Genomic DNA, 14910 nt, shown 5'->3' on the forward strand with positions numbered 1-14910 from the left:
CAGCCACATCCATCACCCAGCTCCAAGGAGCTGTTTTGTTCTATTTTCTCTCTAAGCCATGAAACTCAGAGAGACAGAAACTTTCCAACAGCCCTGAGCAGTGTTTGCTTTTACTCCTCATTATGTCACGTGAACTTGGTTTCAACTCTTTGCAGAAGGTTTTTTCTGACTCCAGGGCAACACAAAACCAAAAAAAAAAAAAAAAAAAGAAGAAAAAAGGGAAGGCATCAAAGTAATTTGGAGAAGATCAGAAGACAGAAAGATGGGAGGTTCCCTGCCCATGGCAGGGGGGTGCAAGTGGAGGATCTTTAAGGTTTCCAACCCAAACTCTTGAGGATTCTGGGATCCCACCAGCCCTGAGCTCCTGCCTTGGGGAGAAGGGGCTGTTCTGGAGCAGGAAGTTATGGAGAATCCCAGAGAGGGTCTGTGCACATGGCAAAGGATCAGGTCAGGCTGTGGTTTCCCAGCAGCACCTTGTTTCCTATGAAACACCATTTCTTGCCTCTCAATGAGCAGATTCAGAATTATGAGAAGAAGCAGGGACTCATTTTGGGTAAGTCCTGTAAGCTGAGGATCTGAAAAGTGGGGAGTTGGACCTCCCTCCCTTCATGGTTTGTTACTGCACTCCAGAGCCTAGACTTTTAAAATCAACTCCTAGGAGGACATTAATGAACAAACTAATGAAAGCATAATACTTAACCAAAACCATTTACTCAATTTAAAGACTAAAACCCTTTGCATTTTTCTCATCTGCTCTGTATAGCAGTTATTTACAATTTTCATTTATTTATATTAAAATCCCATTAAGGACACACACCATATTGGCTCTGACAGACTGCCATGCATTATTTCCAAATTCCAGTTAAATGAAAAAGCAGGGAGATGACTAACACCAAGCAACTTATTTGAATTTACTCAACACTGAGGAGCTGGACAAAAACAAGGGGGACTGGGGGCAAAGCTGTGCATGGCTGGAAAGAGTGAAAACTAACCCAGCTCCATCTCCATGGGAAACAAAGGAATTCATCCCAGCTCTCAAAACTGGAGACTGGGATAAATGGGACCAAAACCTGAACTTTTTCCAATTTCAGTTTTAATGCTGTAAAAGATCCAGCCCACACTCTGCAAAAGAAAATTTTCTTTTTCCTTTTGACTTTCCTTCTTCTTTCCTTTCAATTTTTTTCCTTTTTTTTTTTTTTTCCTAGAAGAAGACTGCTACATTGCAACTGCCTGTAGCTGCTGACACTTTGATGCTTAATGATGCACCACTGTGATATTTTGGGCAAAAACTGCATGTACCAGAGCAGCTCCACTGCCTGAAGAGTCTCAGGGTCAGGGAATTCAGGAGACCCCAGCACAGACACCTCTGCAACAAAGACTTGTTTACTGAAAGAACTAAATTTGACATTTAAAAAACCCAATCTGGCTTCTCTTCCACTGCAGCAAAGCATCTCTCAGATGGGAAGTGGAGAGGAGACAGCCAGAGCAGGGGCAGAGAGGGGTTTATGGGCTTTAGCATCACTAATTTGCTGAGCTCACGCTTGAACTGATACATTTTAATTCATCTGCAGATAATTTTTTTTAAAAAACCAGCATATCCATGAGGCAGATTAAGCCAAAAGACACAGAAAGCAATAAAAGATTACCTTTGGTTTACCTCTGTTCTGCAAGGGCTTTTGCTGGCAGGCAGATAAATCACAGTTTGTTTAAACAGCTACTGAGCATTTCTGCTCTCAAGACAGGGGTGTTATCCTTGCTGAGACAGCTCTACCTCTGCAACATTAATTTCTAGTCCAGCCATTCCAACTCCTGATTCACAATGGTTATATAAAAGAAAACACATTTGCAGCCTCTGAGCACAGCAGAAAAACTACTGAAACACAAACAATTTAAACAGGAGCATCATCTGATGTGACACAAGGCAAAATCACCAAGTTGTTATTGGAGCTTACAGTTGGCTTGTCCTCCCTCTCCTCAACAATTTATCAGAGCAATTACCTGCTAAGGGCATTGTTATTTTCCATGTTTTCTCTGTCTCTGCCTGCAGCAAAGATGATTTTAACAGGAACTCACCAGGGGAGTGTCCTTGCCCCCGACGATGCTGAGCCCGAGGCCTGAGCGACCCTTGGAGATCTCTATGGTCATCTCCTGCCCTGGAACTATGGGACAAGTGGCTGGATCCACAGGCAGTGCAGGTGGGAGGACACCTGAGAACATCACAGGGGCAAGAAATCAGTCACACAGCACAGCAAGAAAGTGAGAGCCACCAAAGGGATGGTGTGACAGCAGCTAATTAAGCTTTTTCTTTGCTCTTCACCTTCATAAAACTGAACTAGAGGGCAACTCTGAGTCACTTCTGAGGTCTGTAAACCAGAGTGACTTGGGTTCTGGGAATAAATGCTGCCAGTAAAAGCCTGTGAGGACACCTAACTCAGTTTTAACCTCTGCAATTCAGATCATGGAATGGGGCAATCCTTTCAGGACAGGTGAAGCCATATTCCAGCACCATGGAATGAACAGCATGTCCCAAACTGTTTATTCTTATATCTCAATATAAAACAAGATCATCTTGAAAGCAAGATCATCTTTGTATGTAAAAGTCAAGAAAAATCAAGTGAAGACACCTCCAAGCTCTCAAAAATTGTGACAGGAGAGAAAAGTATGAAACAACTTAGAATAGGTCATTGGATGCTCAAAGGAACAAAACTTCAGCAGAAGTGATCTGGAAAACAAAATGAAAACACCCATTTGGGTCAGGGCAGTAAAAATCCACCACATTGTGGCAGAATGACTGCTTCCTACCATGGCTGGTGACTTCTGGCTCTGGAGGAAGGTGAGGAGGTGCTGGCTCCAGGGGTAGCTCCTGGCAGCTCCCTGGGGCTCTGGTGGAAGATTTGGGCTGTTTGATCTGGCTGAGGACCTGAAAGCAAAGCAGAAGCAAGAGAGATCAGTTCTCAGTGCCCATGATGTGGGGAGGTCACTGCCATCAGCTGCTGATCACTGTGCCCCACTAAATCCTCCAAATCAACAGGAGGAAAAGAAGCAATTCCCACACATTTAAAGAAGAGCCAGCCATTTTCTAGGTCTCCATCAATAAAATTATTTTAATGTCTTCCCAGTGAATCCCTTCCCCCCAAGAATTACTCAGTCTTTAACCAAATCAAGACCTCAGAACTCCCTTGCTGGTTAACAAGAACACACAAACATTTTCCTGAACACACATACATTTTCTGGGAGCTGCTCCTCTGTCTCCTGCTCATCTGCCACCACTGGTGTGTCAGCTTTACACTTCACATCCTAAAAAGTCAAAAAAAGAAAACAAAATGTATTGGAAATGTCTCATTAGCTTCAATAAAATACCCTCCAAAACTCAGAGGGATGATTCTAGGGAAATCCAGTGATGTTTAGGAGGGACAGGACACAGGGAATGGCTTCCAGAGGGCAGGGATGGATGGGAGATTGGGAAGGAATTCCTGGCTGGGCTGGAATTCCCAGAGCAGCTGTGGCTGTCCCACTCCTGGCAGTGCCCAAGGCCAGGTTGGAGCCCCCTGGGACAGTGGGAGGTGTCCCTGCACGGCAGGGGTGGCACTGGATGGGATTTAAAGTCCCTCCCAACCCAACCCAGTCTGGGATTCCAGGATTTCTCCATGTCAGTCCATTTGTACCACCAAGCAAAGCTGAAGCCCAAACCTTAAACGAGGCAAAGCTGCTGTGAGCCCAGGGAGGATCAGGAGTTATTAAAAAATCAGGAGTTATTAAAATCTCAGCCCTCAGCTCAGAGGGCATGCAGGGCACAGCAGGGATTCCTGGGGAGGAGATTATCACACGTGCTCTGGAATGACTGGGACAGCAATTCCCAAGCTGTGTGCAGGGACCCCTCGGTGCCCACAGCAGGAAGGGGCTCCAAGTCATCTGTTCTCTCCTCCTCCTCATTTTTTAGCTCTCCTGAATAAAGCAACTGCTTAAAATGCATCCTCCAGCCCCATTAAAAAGATCTCCAGCAATGGTACTTCAATCACTGGCTCCACTTGTAGCCTAATTTATTTCTCTACCTTTGCAAAACATGAAAATATATTTTTATATCCTACTTTTACAACTATTTCCAGACAGGTACAGTGCCCCTCCCTTATTAGCTCTTTATTTTGATCCAAGTAATAATTATTTTGCTTATCCCATATTAAAACCCCTGATCAACAGCCTAGCTTGAAGAAAAACCAACTTCCAAAGATTGCCTCAAACCCTTTTCAGATATTTAAAAGTTACTCTGCCTCTCAGAAAGAATTTCTATTTAAGATGACAATTTCTACATTAAATAAAGGCAAACAGAATTGTTTCAGCTTGGAAGTACTGGCCTTGTTTGCTGGAGTTTCATTATGCTAAAACTTCCCAACCCCCACAGGATCTTTTCTTTCCCCCTGAATTTTTCTCCAAACTTGCTGTAACTCTACAACTGCAACTATCATCCAAAAGGATAACAGGAAAAAAAGATAAAGGGGTGATCTCATTGTATTATCAGAGGTGTCAGGGGAGGAATGGAAGACTGCTCTGTCATGTTCTGAGAGATTGTTTTAATGAGCAATGAAAAATTACTTCATACTTCCCTTTTTCATTGTGATGTGTGACTAAAATCTGCAGCTTCACCTTGCACCACAAGCAAGCACCAGGCAGCACCTTTACATCCCCCTGATCCTTTAACTGAGCTAGAGGTACCTGAACACTCAGCATTTGTCAAAAGCCTGCAGCCCCACTGGTTTAATCAAATCCACCCCCCCAACTCCATCCAAAAGCACTTTCACACAGCCCCTCCTCTTTGCCAGTGTTTCAAGGACTTCTTTTCTGTTTGCTGTGATTCAGATTATTGTTCCAAGCTCAAACCTTCAGAGGCAAATGAATCCATTCTCACAAACCACTTTCCCTTTGTCAGATTAAACCTTCCAAGAGCATCTCAAAGCCTCCTCCACCAATTCTTTTCCAAGCACACCTTACAGAAAATCAGATTTCTTCAACCCAGGACCTTCCAGGAGGCCACCTCAAACCTCAGCTAGCAAAGACACAGACTGTGCCTAACACTTCCACTGGCTCCAGTTCAGAAACAAAGTTGTTTTCCTTCCCCCTTCTTATCACCCAAGCCTACAATGATGTCCATTATACAACTTTATAGCTTTTAAAGTGATGAAGTGACAACAAAGACTATGTTGTGAGAGACTGACAAATTTATCAGCCACAGATGAACAGAGAACGATGTGAATTTTTTAACTTTCCTTTTATTACAGCTGTCACTTGGTGAGACATCCTGCCCATGCTTTGAGCTGTACATACTTGTGGAAGATCTCTGCTGATAAGCACATACTTTTTATTTACTCAGTGAACTTGATCTTACTTGTTGACTTCTACATTCCTGATTTCTCCTGACATGTGACTGGGAAATTCAGTAACAAGGGCGAAGTAGCACTGAGGCTCTGGTGAAAAACAAGGCACTGTTTCCTTTTGCTTCATTAGAAGACTGCAAGAGAAACCTCCCTTCCCAAAACCACCAATTTCTGTTGTGCTGCACTGCAGAGTCCAAGTCTTGATGCCAGTTAAGAAAAAACCCTCTCCCTTTGGGACAGAACCACCAGCACACTCCCAAAACTCAGACCCACTCAGAAATATTCCCCATGCAGTTTTAAAATCCTGACTGAGAGAACACTCTGAAATGAAACTGGCTTTTGCCATTATTTTTCACCCATTTATTCCCCTAAACCAAGGGCTGGCCCAGCTGAAGGCATTGTGGAATGAGCAGTTGGGTCTGCAGGAATTCCAACACTTTTCCAAGTGCTGGCCTTTGCCTTCTCTTACCTCTCTGCCACTGCTCTGTTTGGGACAACTTTTTTCTTTCTTTTTACCTTTCATCCTGTGCCCTTTGGCTCCACAGTTCCCTTCTTTCTGGCTGCCAATATAGTCTGGGTTTCCTGTGGTTCCAGAGGTGTCTTCCCTCCACACCTCCCTGGGATTGCTGCCATTTCTTTTTCCTGTTCAATTCACCCCTCCTCTAACACCACTCAAAGAGCTGCACAGCACCATGGCCCACACCAAAAGTTCACTTTTGTGTAACATATTTTATGTGTTTTAATCTGCTTCAGTCTTTGAGCAATTTCTCCTATTACCTTGCAAAATTTCTCTAAAAATTCTTGCCAAGTTGAGCAAGAACTGCAATAAAACCAGGTGAGTGACACCTGCAAACACATCCAGGGAAAAATCTGATTCCTTTCTATTCCAGCCCATCAGAGGAATCTGCACTGGGCTACCAAACAGCAATAACTCAACCTTTTAGTAATCCACTAGGGACATAAATCAATCCATGGCTGATTAATCCTGATGCTTGAATAGCACGTAACACTTCCTAACTCTTGGAATTTGCAGACTCATTAATTAAACACTTACTAGCTGCAGAGCATTATGTATATTCAATTTATATCTGCAAACCCCAAGACACTCCTTGCAAGAGACAGGATGGAGCAGGAAGAAGACATCTAGGAGGAAAGATATCCAGAAATGTCAGGTTTCCTTGGCTGAGGACACACAGCAAGTCCTGCACTCCTTGAAACTGGAGCAGGCAGCAAAAAACCTCAGCAAAATTCTGAGGTACCCCCAGCTTAGTCATGTTTTGAGTTTTCCATTTTAAATTTTTAACAGTGTCCAAAAAGAAGAAATCAGAGCTGCACCCTGAAGGACTTTCAGATTCCTGATAATGCATGATCCTGGCCTATCAAACAACAAAAATCTCCATCTGTGTCAATGAGAAGTTCAGTATTTATTACAGTGCACACTGACAGAACCACATTAAAGCACAAGTTATGGCCCTAATGCAGAAATCACTGAGAGCAGCTCTGTAGCTGTGCTATTCAGGAAGCAAGACTAGATTATGACAATAGACATCTTGGCCTTAGAATTTATGAAGCTATGAATATAAATGAGAATATGATTCACAGACCAGGCTTTTTCTGAAGTTTGTCACACATGGATGGAAGGAGTGGGAACTCAATCCCCTCACTCACCAAGAACCCAAGAGGGCCAAAATGCTAGGTGGAAAGTCTTATCTTGCTATTTTAACAAGTTCTTCTGAGTGCTCAGTTCATGAAAACAGGCTGGGTAGGTAAAGCTGAGTTTGATTCTGCTTTTACATGTACTGGAGATTATTTGACAAAAGTGCTGCAACACTCCAATAAAAAGGCAGAGAAAACCAATCAAGCCCAGAGAGCTTCTACATTCTGAACTCAATCAACATTAAATATTGCCTCAAGTCACTCACAGCTTTGTTGGATTCCTCATCAGTCAAGCTTTTCATGACAACTTCCAGACTCGGGTCTTCCTCAGCACCTGCAGGTTCAGTGCCACTGTGGTCCTGGGAGAAAGGATTGGCAACAGCTTTTAAACACAGCTCTGGGCCCCAAAACAGCCAAACAGGAAAACTGGACAGTTTTACTCTTTTTTGTTGTGTTTTTTAGATAAGGGGCAGCATGACAAGGTGGGAAGATCCACAGTTAAAGCCTCCCAGTGTCAGGGGGTGAATGAGGGATGTAAATCTGGGAAGGCAGACCTTGGTCCCCCCTGGCTGACAAAAAGCACCACAAGATATTCCCAGAACTGCCCTTAGGGGCAGCTCTGAAGGCCAGACTAATCCCTGCCAGCTGTGAAAGCTGTGGACTTGGTGAGAAGAGCTTTTCTCCAGCCCTCTGCCCCATGCTCAGCACGTTAAGGAGTCCCAGTTTCCTTCAGTCTGAGCAGCTTGGGAAAATCATGGGATGGTTTGGGTGGGAAGGGACCTTAAAGCCCATCCAGGGCCACCCCTTGTCACGGGCAGGGACACCTTCTGCTGTCCCAGGGTGTCCAGCCTGGCCTTGGACTCTTCCAGGGATCCAGCTGCTCTGGGAATTCCATCCCAGCCGGGAATTCCTTCCCAATATCCCAATCTACCTTCTTTCACTTCCAGCCATTCCCTGGGTCCTGTCCCTCCATCCCTTGTCCCCAGTCCCTCTCCAGCTCTCCTGGAGCCCCTTCAGGCCCTGCCAGGGGCTCTGAGCTCTCCCTGAATCCTTCTCCAGGTGAACATTCCCAGCTCTCCCAGCCTGGCTCCAGCCCTGCAGCAGCTCTGTGGCCTCCCCTGGACTCTTTAGGCCCAGAAACAAAACAATTTCTGAATTTTCATTAGGCATTTTACATTTAAGTAAATGTGAACTCAAATGTCTCGACCACCACTTGAGAGGACAAAGCACCTCTGTTCACTGCTGCAAAAAAATACCTCATTTTGTGCCTTTCTGGTGATTGAAACTTCTAAAAACATACTTTACAGCAATTAATATTTAATACACTGTTTCTGGGGACTTGCCCACAGTATCACACCACAACACAAGACCCTGATTTAAGGTGTATTTACTGTCTATCCCTTCTCATATAGCAAAGATAGAGAGATAAGCTGCAGATAAACAGATAAGATAAAGATCAAGAGATGAGCTGAAGAAAACTAACACAGTAATTCATGGTAACTGTGGCACCCTGATATTCCATTCCACCAGCCAGGCTGTTTAATGTGATCTGACAAGTTACATGTAGGGTGCATGTAACACACAATGTTAAATATTTATGTGGTATTTCAAAGATATTTGAAGATATCATTTCAAGATATAAGGCTATTTTTTTCCTTATTTAAAGAGAGGAAGAGCTGCCAAAGAAAGCAATGTAAACTTCTGTATAACATCACCATATTTGGTTATGTTGATTTTATATAATAAAAAGACACCAGCAAGAAGTAAAAACCTGTATTTACTTATAAAACAAACGTAATGTAAATAGTCAGAACTTGCCATTAATGCATGAAACTCAACCCACAAGCATCTACCTCTAAAGGCAAACAAAGACACACTTGGGTAGAGTCTAATTACAGCCAGTTGACCAGCATGTGCCTAAACAGAGCTTTGTGCTTCCTCCTGAAGGCACAAATATTAAACAAAGCTGGGAAGAAATGAAGAAAGGTATTAAAGATAAAATGAACTCTGTGAATTGTTGGGTAATTCATAAAGCACCAGCTGCACCTGGGACAGGCTGCTGGTGTGGAGGAGAGGAGGAAAAGCCAAAGCCCTGTCCACAAACGACCGAGATCCAAACAAAACATGAGCAGTTCTTGCTCTGTGCAGCACCAGGGCTGCAAGGAGCAGCCAGCAGAGGTAAGAGAATCTGGAAAAGAACAGCAAGAGTGCAAACAGGAGATGCATCCAGCCTCACCTCCCGTGGCCCCTGCTGAGGGATCCCAGCCACGCTCATGGAAATACCAGGAGTTCAATGCACATGGATTTATTGAGGCAAGACCAAACCCCAATTGAATTACAAAACATCTTTTGCTTTATTAGCTCAGATAGAAATAGAATTAAAAAGCAGCAGCGAGGCTAACCGTGTAGTTTATCAGGAAAATTTAGTTACACCGCACTGAGATGTCAAAATGATAACGAGTGTGGTGACTGCAGGGATTCCTGGTGCACAGGGCAGCCATCAGTCTGCACTGGGGCTGAGGCAGCAACAAAAATCACAAAAACACTGGCAACATTACCACACTGAGATTGTTTTAGATTTTAGGATTACTCCAGGCAGAACTGCCTCAGCACAGCTACTCTGAGCAGCTGAAAGAGGAGCAGGACAAGGTTCAAATTTGGAGGCAAGGTTTTAGTTTGGAGCCTCCTCTTCCTCCTTAATAGCTGCTGTTAATGCCACACAGGTCTGTCAGGAACAGCCAGATCAATAAAAAAGAGACAGGCCAAAATAAGCCTATTAGGCCAAGTCTCTACCCAACGCATTTTACGACCCCGGGTTTAATTGCACAAGGTGCTCAAACTTATCAGGAGCTGCTAATTATGATTAATCTATCTAATTTAGCAGTCTCTAATTAAAAACAACAGCCCACAAACCTTACCTCAATGGCAGAGTGGGAGCCTGAAGGCAGTGGGAAGGGAGTGACAGCCATCTGGTTGACTGCATCCTCACTTCTGCACAACAAAACAAAACAAACACCGCGTTACACACCAAACCAGGGTGGGCAAACTCTTCCTTGGAGTTGGCTCTGCCCACTAAAACAACACCCTCAGCACCATGACAACTGGTTTTTATCATTTTTGCTCTGGTTCCTTGCTCCCCAGCAGATCCCATCCCTCCATGGGAGCAGAGGAGGCTCTTCTGGGACACACTGCCATCCTGTCCTTTGGAAATCCCATTTTGTGTGGATTATCTGAGGATGCAGTTGGAGTGTATGGTCCCTTCACATCCATAGATGTGCTCACATTTAGCCTCTTTTAATGCTCTCTACATCTGTAAACTGCTTGTTTATAGTTTCACATTCACATTACTGAAATACAATACCTGTTCTAATGTAACAGATTGCTTTCTCTTTTTTTTTTTTTTTTTTTTTTGTTCATTTTTGCTGCAGTCTTTTCTAAAAGATTCAATGTAAAAACTTGGAAAAGATTTTATAAAATGCAGGGAGAAGAGGAGATCAACAGTGATTCTCCCTACATATAAAGTGAGTTGTTTTTCCAAAATGCTTATGATGTATGGCATCTTTTTCTCTCTCTTTAAAGCACCTCTGAACTTGACATCTGATTAATTTGTTTTTTTATTTAACAGCATTCTGCCTTGCTGACGCTTTTCCTCAGCTGCCATTTAAACTGATTTGTTTTCTGGAATTAGCTCTGTGTTTTTTTGGCCTCTGTAAAACAAAACCAGGTAACAGATGACTTCAGTGATATCATTTAAGGCAAATCATCACAGAATCACAGAACGGTTTGGGTGGCAAGGGACCTTAAATTCCATCCAGTGCCACCCCTGCCATGGCAGGGACACCTTCCACTGTCCCAGGCTGCTCCAGCCTGGCCTTGGACACTTCCAGGGATGCAGGGGCAGCCACAGCTGCTCTGGGCACCCTGTGCCAGGGCCTGCCCACTCTCACAGGGAGGAATTTCTTCCCAAAATCCAACCCAAATCTACCCCAGCCAGCTTACAGCCCTTCCCCCCCATCCTATCACTTTGTGCCTTCTCCCAAAGTCCCTTCTCCAGCCTTTCTGCAGGAGGGATCTGTGATGCTGCTGCTTCTTGGATGAAGGGAAGTGACTTCTCCTGGCTCTTCCAGGCTTGATTTTCTCTCTACTACACTCCATGTTACCATGACACAAGCAGAATCTTTTCCTCTTTAATTTCTGGGACAAACTATTATACTATTATGTGTTTTAAAAACATTTTATGGAAGTGCCTGAAAGAAAAAAAGTCTCATTTTCCCCCTGAAGGGTTAAAAGACATGGAGCTAGCAGGTTCTGATCACTGAGAAACAACTCTGTGAACTAACAGCTCTGAGCACAGAGGCATCTGAACTGATAAATCCTGAAGCAAAGGTTGGGGAATTCATTTCCTTATCTGCAAGCACACAGCCACACCACCAAAGGAGCAGGCTGGGTGCTGCTCAGAGCTGTCCTGGCTCCCAGCCTCTCCTGCTGGCCCTGCTCAGAGCCCTGCAGGAGGGAGAGCCCAGCCTGGGAGCAGCTCCTGCTGCACACACAGGGCAGCACAGGCACCCAGCCCTGGATTTCATCAGCATTTCACAATCCCCAAGTGCATCTTACCCTGCAGGGCATATTGGGCAAGGATGTTTTCCCTGCTCTTATCTTGGTGAGACATCGATCTCCTTATGCTTGGTGCTTTTCTAGCCCAAAGGAATAAATCAACCAGGGATTCTGTGATTTTGCCATGACTGAAGAGCCTTTTCTGACAATAGTTTGTGTGAAGTACAACCAGCATGAAAACCAAAAAATGCTCACAGTGCAGGCTGCAAGCTGTGCAATTAGGGGCAAACATGGAAATAAAGAGATACATAAATAAAGAATATATAAAAATGTATTTTATATATTGTTTATGTAAATAAAGAATATATAAAAATGTATTAATATTATAATTATTAATTATAATATTAATATTATAATTATTAATTATAATATTAATTATATATTAAAATACAAATATAAAAATATAAAAAATAAAAATATATAAATATAAATATACAAAATAGAAAATTATATGAACATATAATTATAGACAATTATATAAACATATAAATATAGAAAATGATAAAAATAAATAGATAAAAATAAATATATAGATATAAAAGTATATCTATTTTGTATATATAATATATACATATATTTTTATATATAATATATAAATATATGAAATTATATATAAATATATAAATATATATATACATAAAAGAATATAAAATATATATAATTTTTTATATGTTTTGTAAGAATTACCCTAAAAATTGCTAGACAGAAGCTTCATGACAAACTGTGGTGTAATTAATGATCCAAACTAGTTTTCACTTCATACACAAACACCTTTGTCATTTTTTTACACCACTGGGGAAAAAATATCTTTATGCAGCTTTAAGTGGATGGCCATTTTTATTCCAAGCAATAAAAAAACACTTATGGTAATTCCCCTGGGGAAAAAAAAAAGCAAAAATAAAAAAAACCCCAAGGTTACACAGTGTCACAACTTGTAATCTCCCCTGCTAGGACTCGTACATATTTAAATACTTTAATGCTGCTTCAAAGGAGATTGCTTCAAAGCAGAATCAAAGTGGGAATATATTTTAAAGTGACAGATCTAATAATAAATTGCTGTTTCTGCTCTCCACTTCCACAAGTGTCCTCAGCTAAAATGTGAATTTATTTACGACTAAAAGGAGCAATCATTTTCTTTTGATGCAGGGGCAGACATCTCAGAAGTCTGAACATCATATTCAAATCACAGTGACTGCAGATGAGCATTCCACAGATCTGCCAACAGTTGCTCCAGAACCACCTCCAAAAAAGCTGCTCCCAGTTGCTGGTGCTCAATCCTGCTTGGGGTGAAGGTGTCTAAACCTTCACACCCAGGATAAAGTCTTCATTCCTCACTGCATTTTACTTCTTTCTAGTCTAAACAGGACCCCTGGACATTCCCCATCCTGTCTTGCAGACCATAAAAAATAAAACTCCTGATGTTCTGCTCCATCTGCACCTTGGCAGCTTAGGCAAAGGCAAATACCTTTGTTAGTGACTTCAATACCACAAAAACTGGGTACAAAAGAAGCCTGAAGAGAGCCAGGTGCAAAGAGAAATCCAAAGGGAGAGCCCAGGAAGGTGCAGGAAGGAATGAAGGGAAGCTGAAAGGCAAAGCCAAGAGAGATCCCAAACCAGACCCACTTGGAGGGGCAAGCCCAGCACCTGAGTGACTGAATTCACCACAGGACACCCTGAACTGCTCTCTGGGGGCTCCTGACAGCTTCTGACTCACCACAGAGCTCCAGATGTCCTCTGCATGTCTGAACCAAGGCAGGAGAACCTCCTGAAAAATATCTGCAGCCACCAACACCCAGAGAGCATTTGGCCACAGCTTTGCAAGGGGCTGTGGGCGCTTCTGTGGGAGTACATCAAGAAGCAGAAGGAAAACCCAAGAGCTTGTATGAAATGACACAAAATTTTAGATAGAACAGAGCTGTGGAACAAGAGAATAAATGTTTGTGACACCAGGATATAAAGTCTTGCAGGTTATTAAAAGTATATAAATGTGTATGTAAATAATAGTGCAAAAATGCAATAATAGTGGAAATAAATGTAGAGCAAGGGAATAAATGTTTCTTCCATAAAGTGACACCAGGACATAAAGTCTTGCAGATTACTGAAAGTTTTAAAATGTATATGTAAATAATAGTGTAAATAATGCAGTAATAGTGTAAAATGTAATGGTGTAAATGCAGAACAAGGGAATAAATGTTTCCTCTGCAAGTTGACACCAGGACATAAAGGCTTGCAGATTACTGAAAGTTTTAAAATATATATGTAAATAATAGTGTAAATAATGCAGTAATAGTGTAAAATGTAATAGTGTAAATGTAGAACAAGGGAATAAATGTTTCCTCTGCAAGGTGACACTAGGACATAAAGAATGGCAGATTATTGAAAGCTTATAAATGTATATCTAAATAATAGTGTAAATAAATGCAATAATAGTGTAAATAAATGCAGAACAAGGGAAGAAATGTTTCCTCTGCAAGGTGACACCAGGACATAAAGCCTTGCAGATTTTTGAAAGTTTATTAATGCCTATGTAAATAATAGTATAAATAAATGTAGAAAAAGGGAATAAATGTTCCTTCCATAAGGTGACACCAGGACATAAAGCCTTGCAGATTATTGAAAGCTTATATTGTCCACATCCTGCTTGTTAAGTTGAAATAAAAACCAATCAAGATCTTGTATTTTCTCATCTTTGTCTTCCCTCTGGAAGCTCCTTTGGAAAAGAGGAGCTGCAGGAGAGCTGCACACTGAGCAGACACACTGGATTTCTCCTCCAAGGCAGGACCTTTGTGCATCTCCCTGAAAAATCTCTCCCACAGCAGCAAGAAGAGTCTTGTTCTGCACTTCCTCTCCTTCCAGCCCCAATTACCTGGGAGCCACAGGCACACAGGTACTTTAAATGAACAGCTAAATGTTCTTATGAACTGCAGCTTAGGTCATCACAGGTTCTGAAGGAGCCCAAATCACTGAACTTCCTGAGCCACTGCTGAGCCTGTTCCCACATGTGTATGACAGAGAGGAGGAAACAGCTCTGGAGAAAACAGGAAAAGTTCAAACTTGCACTCACACAGGGCCTGGCAAGGGCTTAGATTTAAAGCTTTCCCACATGAAAGAACCTCAGCAATCAAAGCAAGTAAAAACAGGAGTTTATACCCTTAAAATACGGCCAATTATGTAGGTTTGAACAAATGTAAAAATAATTTCTAATTTTAATTATTTCAGAAATAATTTCTAATAATTTGCTAATTATTATAGAAATAATTTCTAATAATTT

The 14910-nt window shown here is 42.2% G+C and overlaps 1 protein-coding gene across 10 annotated transcripts in view; it reads right to left on the minus strand.

The window, feature by feature from the left end:
* The window catches only part of PATJ (PATJ crumbs cell polarity complex component), a 141039-nt gene that overhangs the window by 30718 nt on the left and 95411 nt on the right, over window positions 1-14910 (minus strand). For 8 of the 10 annotated variants that reach the window (XM_059853657.1, XM_059853656.1, XM_059853654.1 and 5 more), the window contains 5 exons: window positions 9944-10016; window positions 7292-7384; window positions 3226-3297; window positions 2803-2920; window positions 2074-2207 (listed from right to left, as the gene is read on the minus strand). In XM_059853657.1, coding sequence (XP_059709640.1) covers window positions 2074-2207; window positions 2803-2920; window positions 3226-3297; window positions 7292-7384; window positions 9944-10016 — 490 coding nt within the window. The remainder of the gene's footprint in view (window positions 1-2073; window positions 2208-2802; window positions 2921-3225; window positions 3298-7291; window positions 7385-9943; window positions 10017-14910) is intronic. The other 2 variants (XM_059853659.1, XM_059853655.1) reach the window with 1 other exon arrangement.

Source organism: Haemorhous mexicanus, chromosome 9, assembly GCF_027477595.1.
Source record: "Haemorhous mexicanus isolate bHaeMex1 chromosome 9, bHaeMex1.pri, whole genome shotgun sequence".
Classification (NCBI taxonomy): Eukaryota; Metazoa; Chordata; class Aves; order Passeriformes; family Fringillidae; genus Haemorhous; species Haemorhous mexicanus.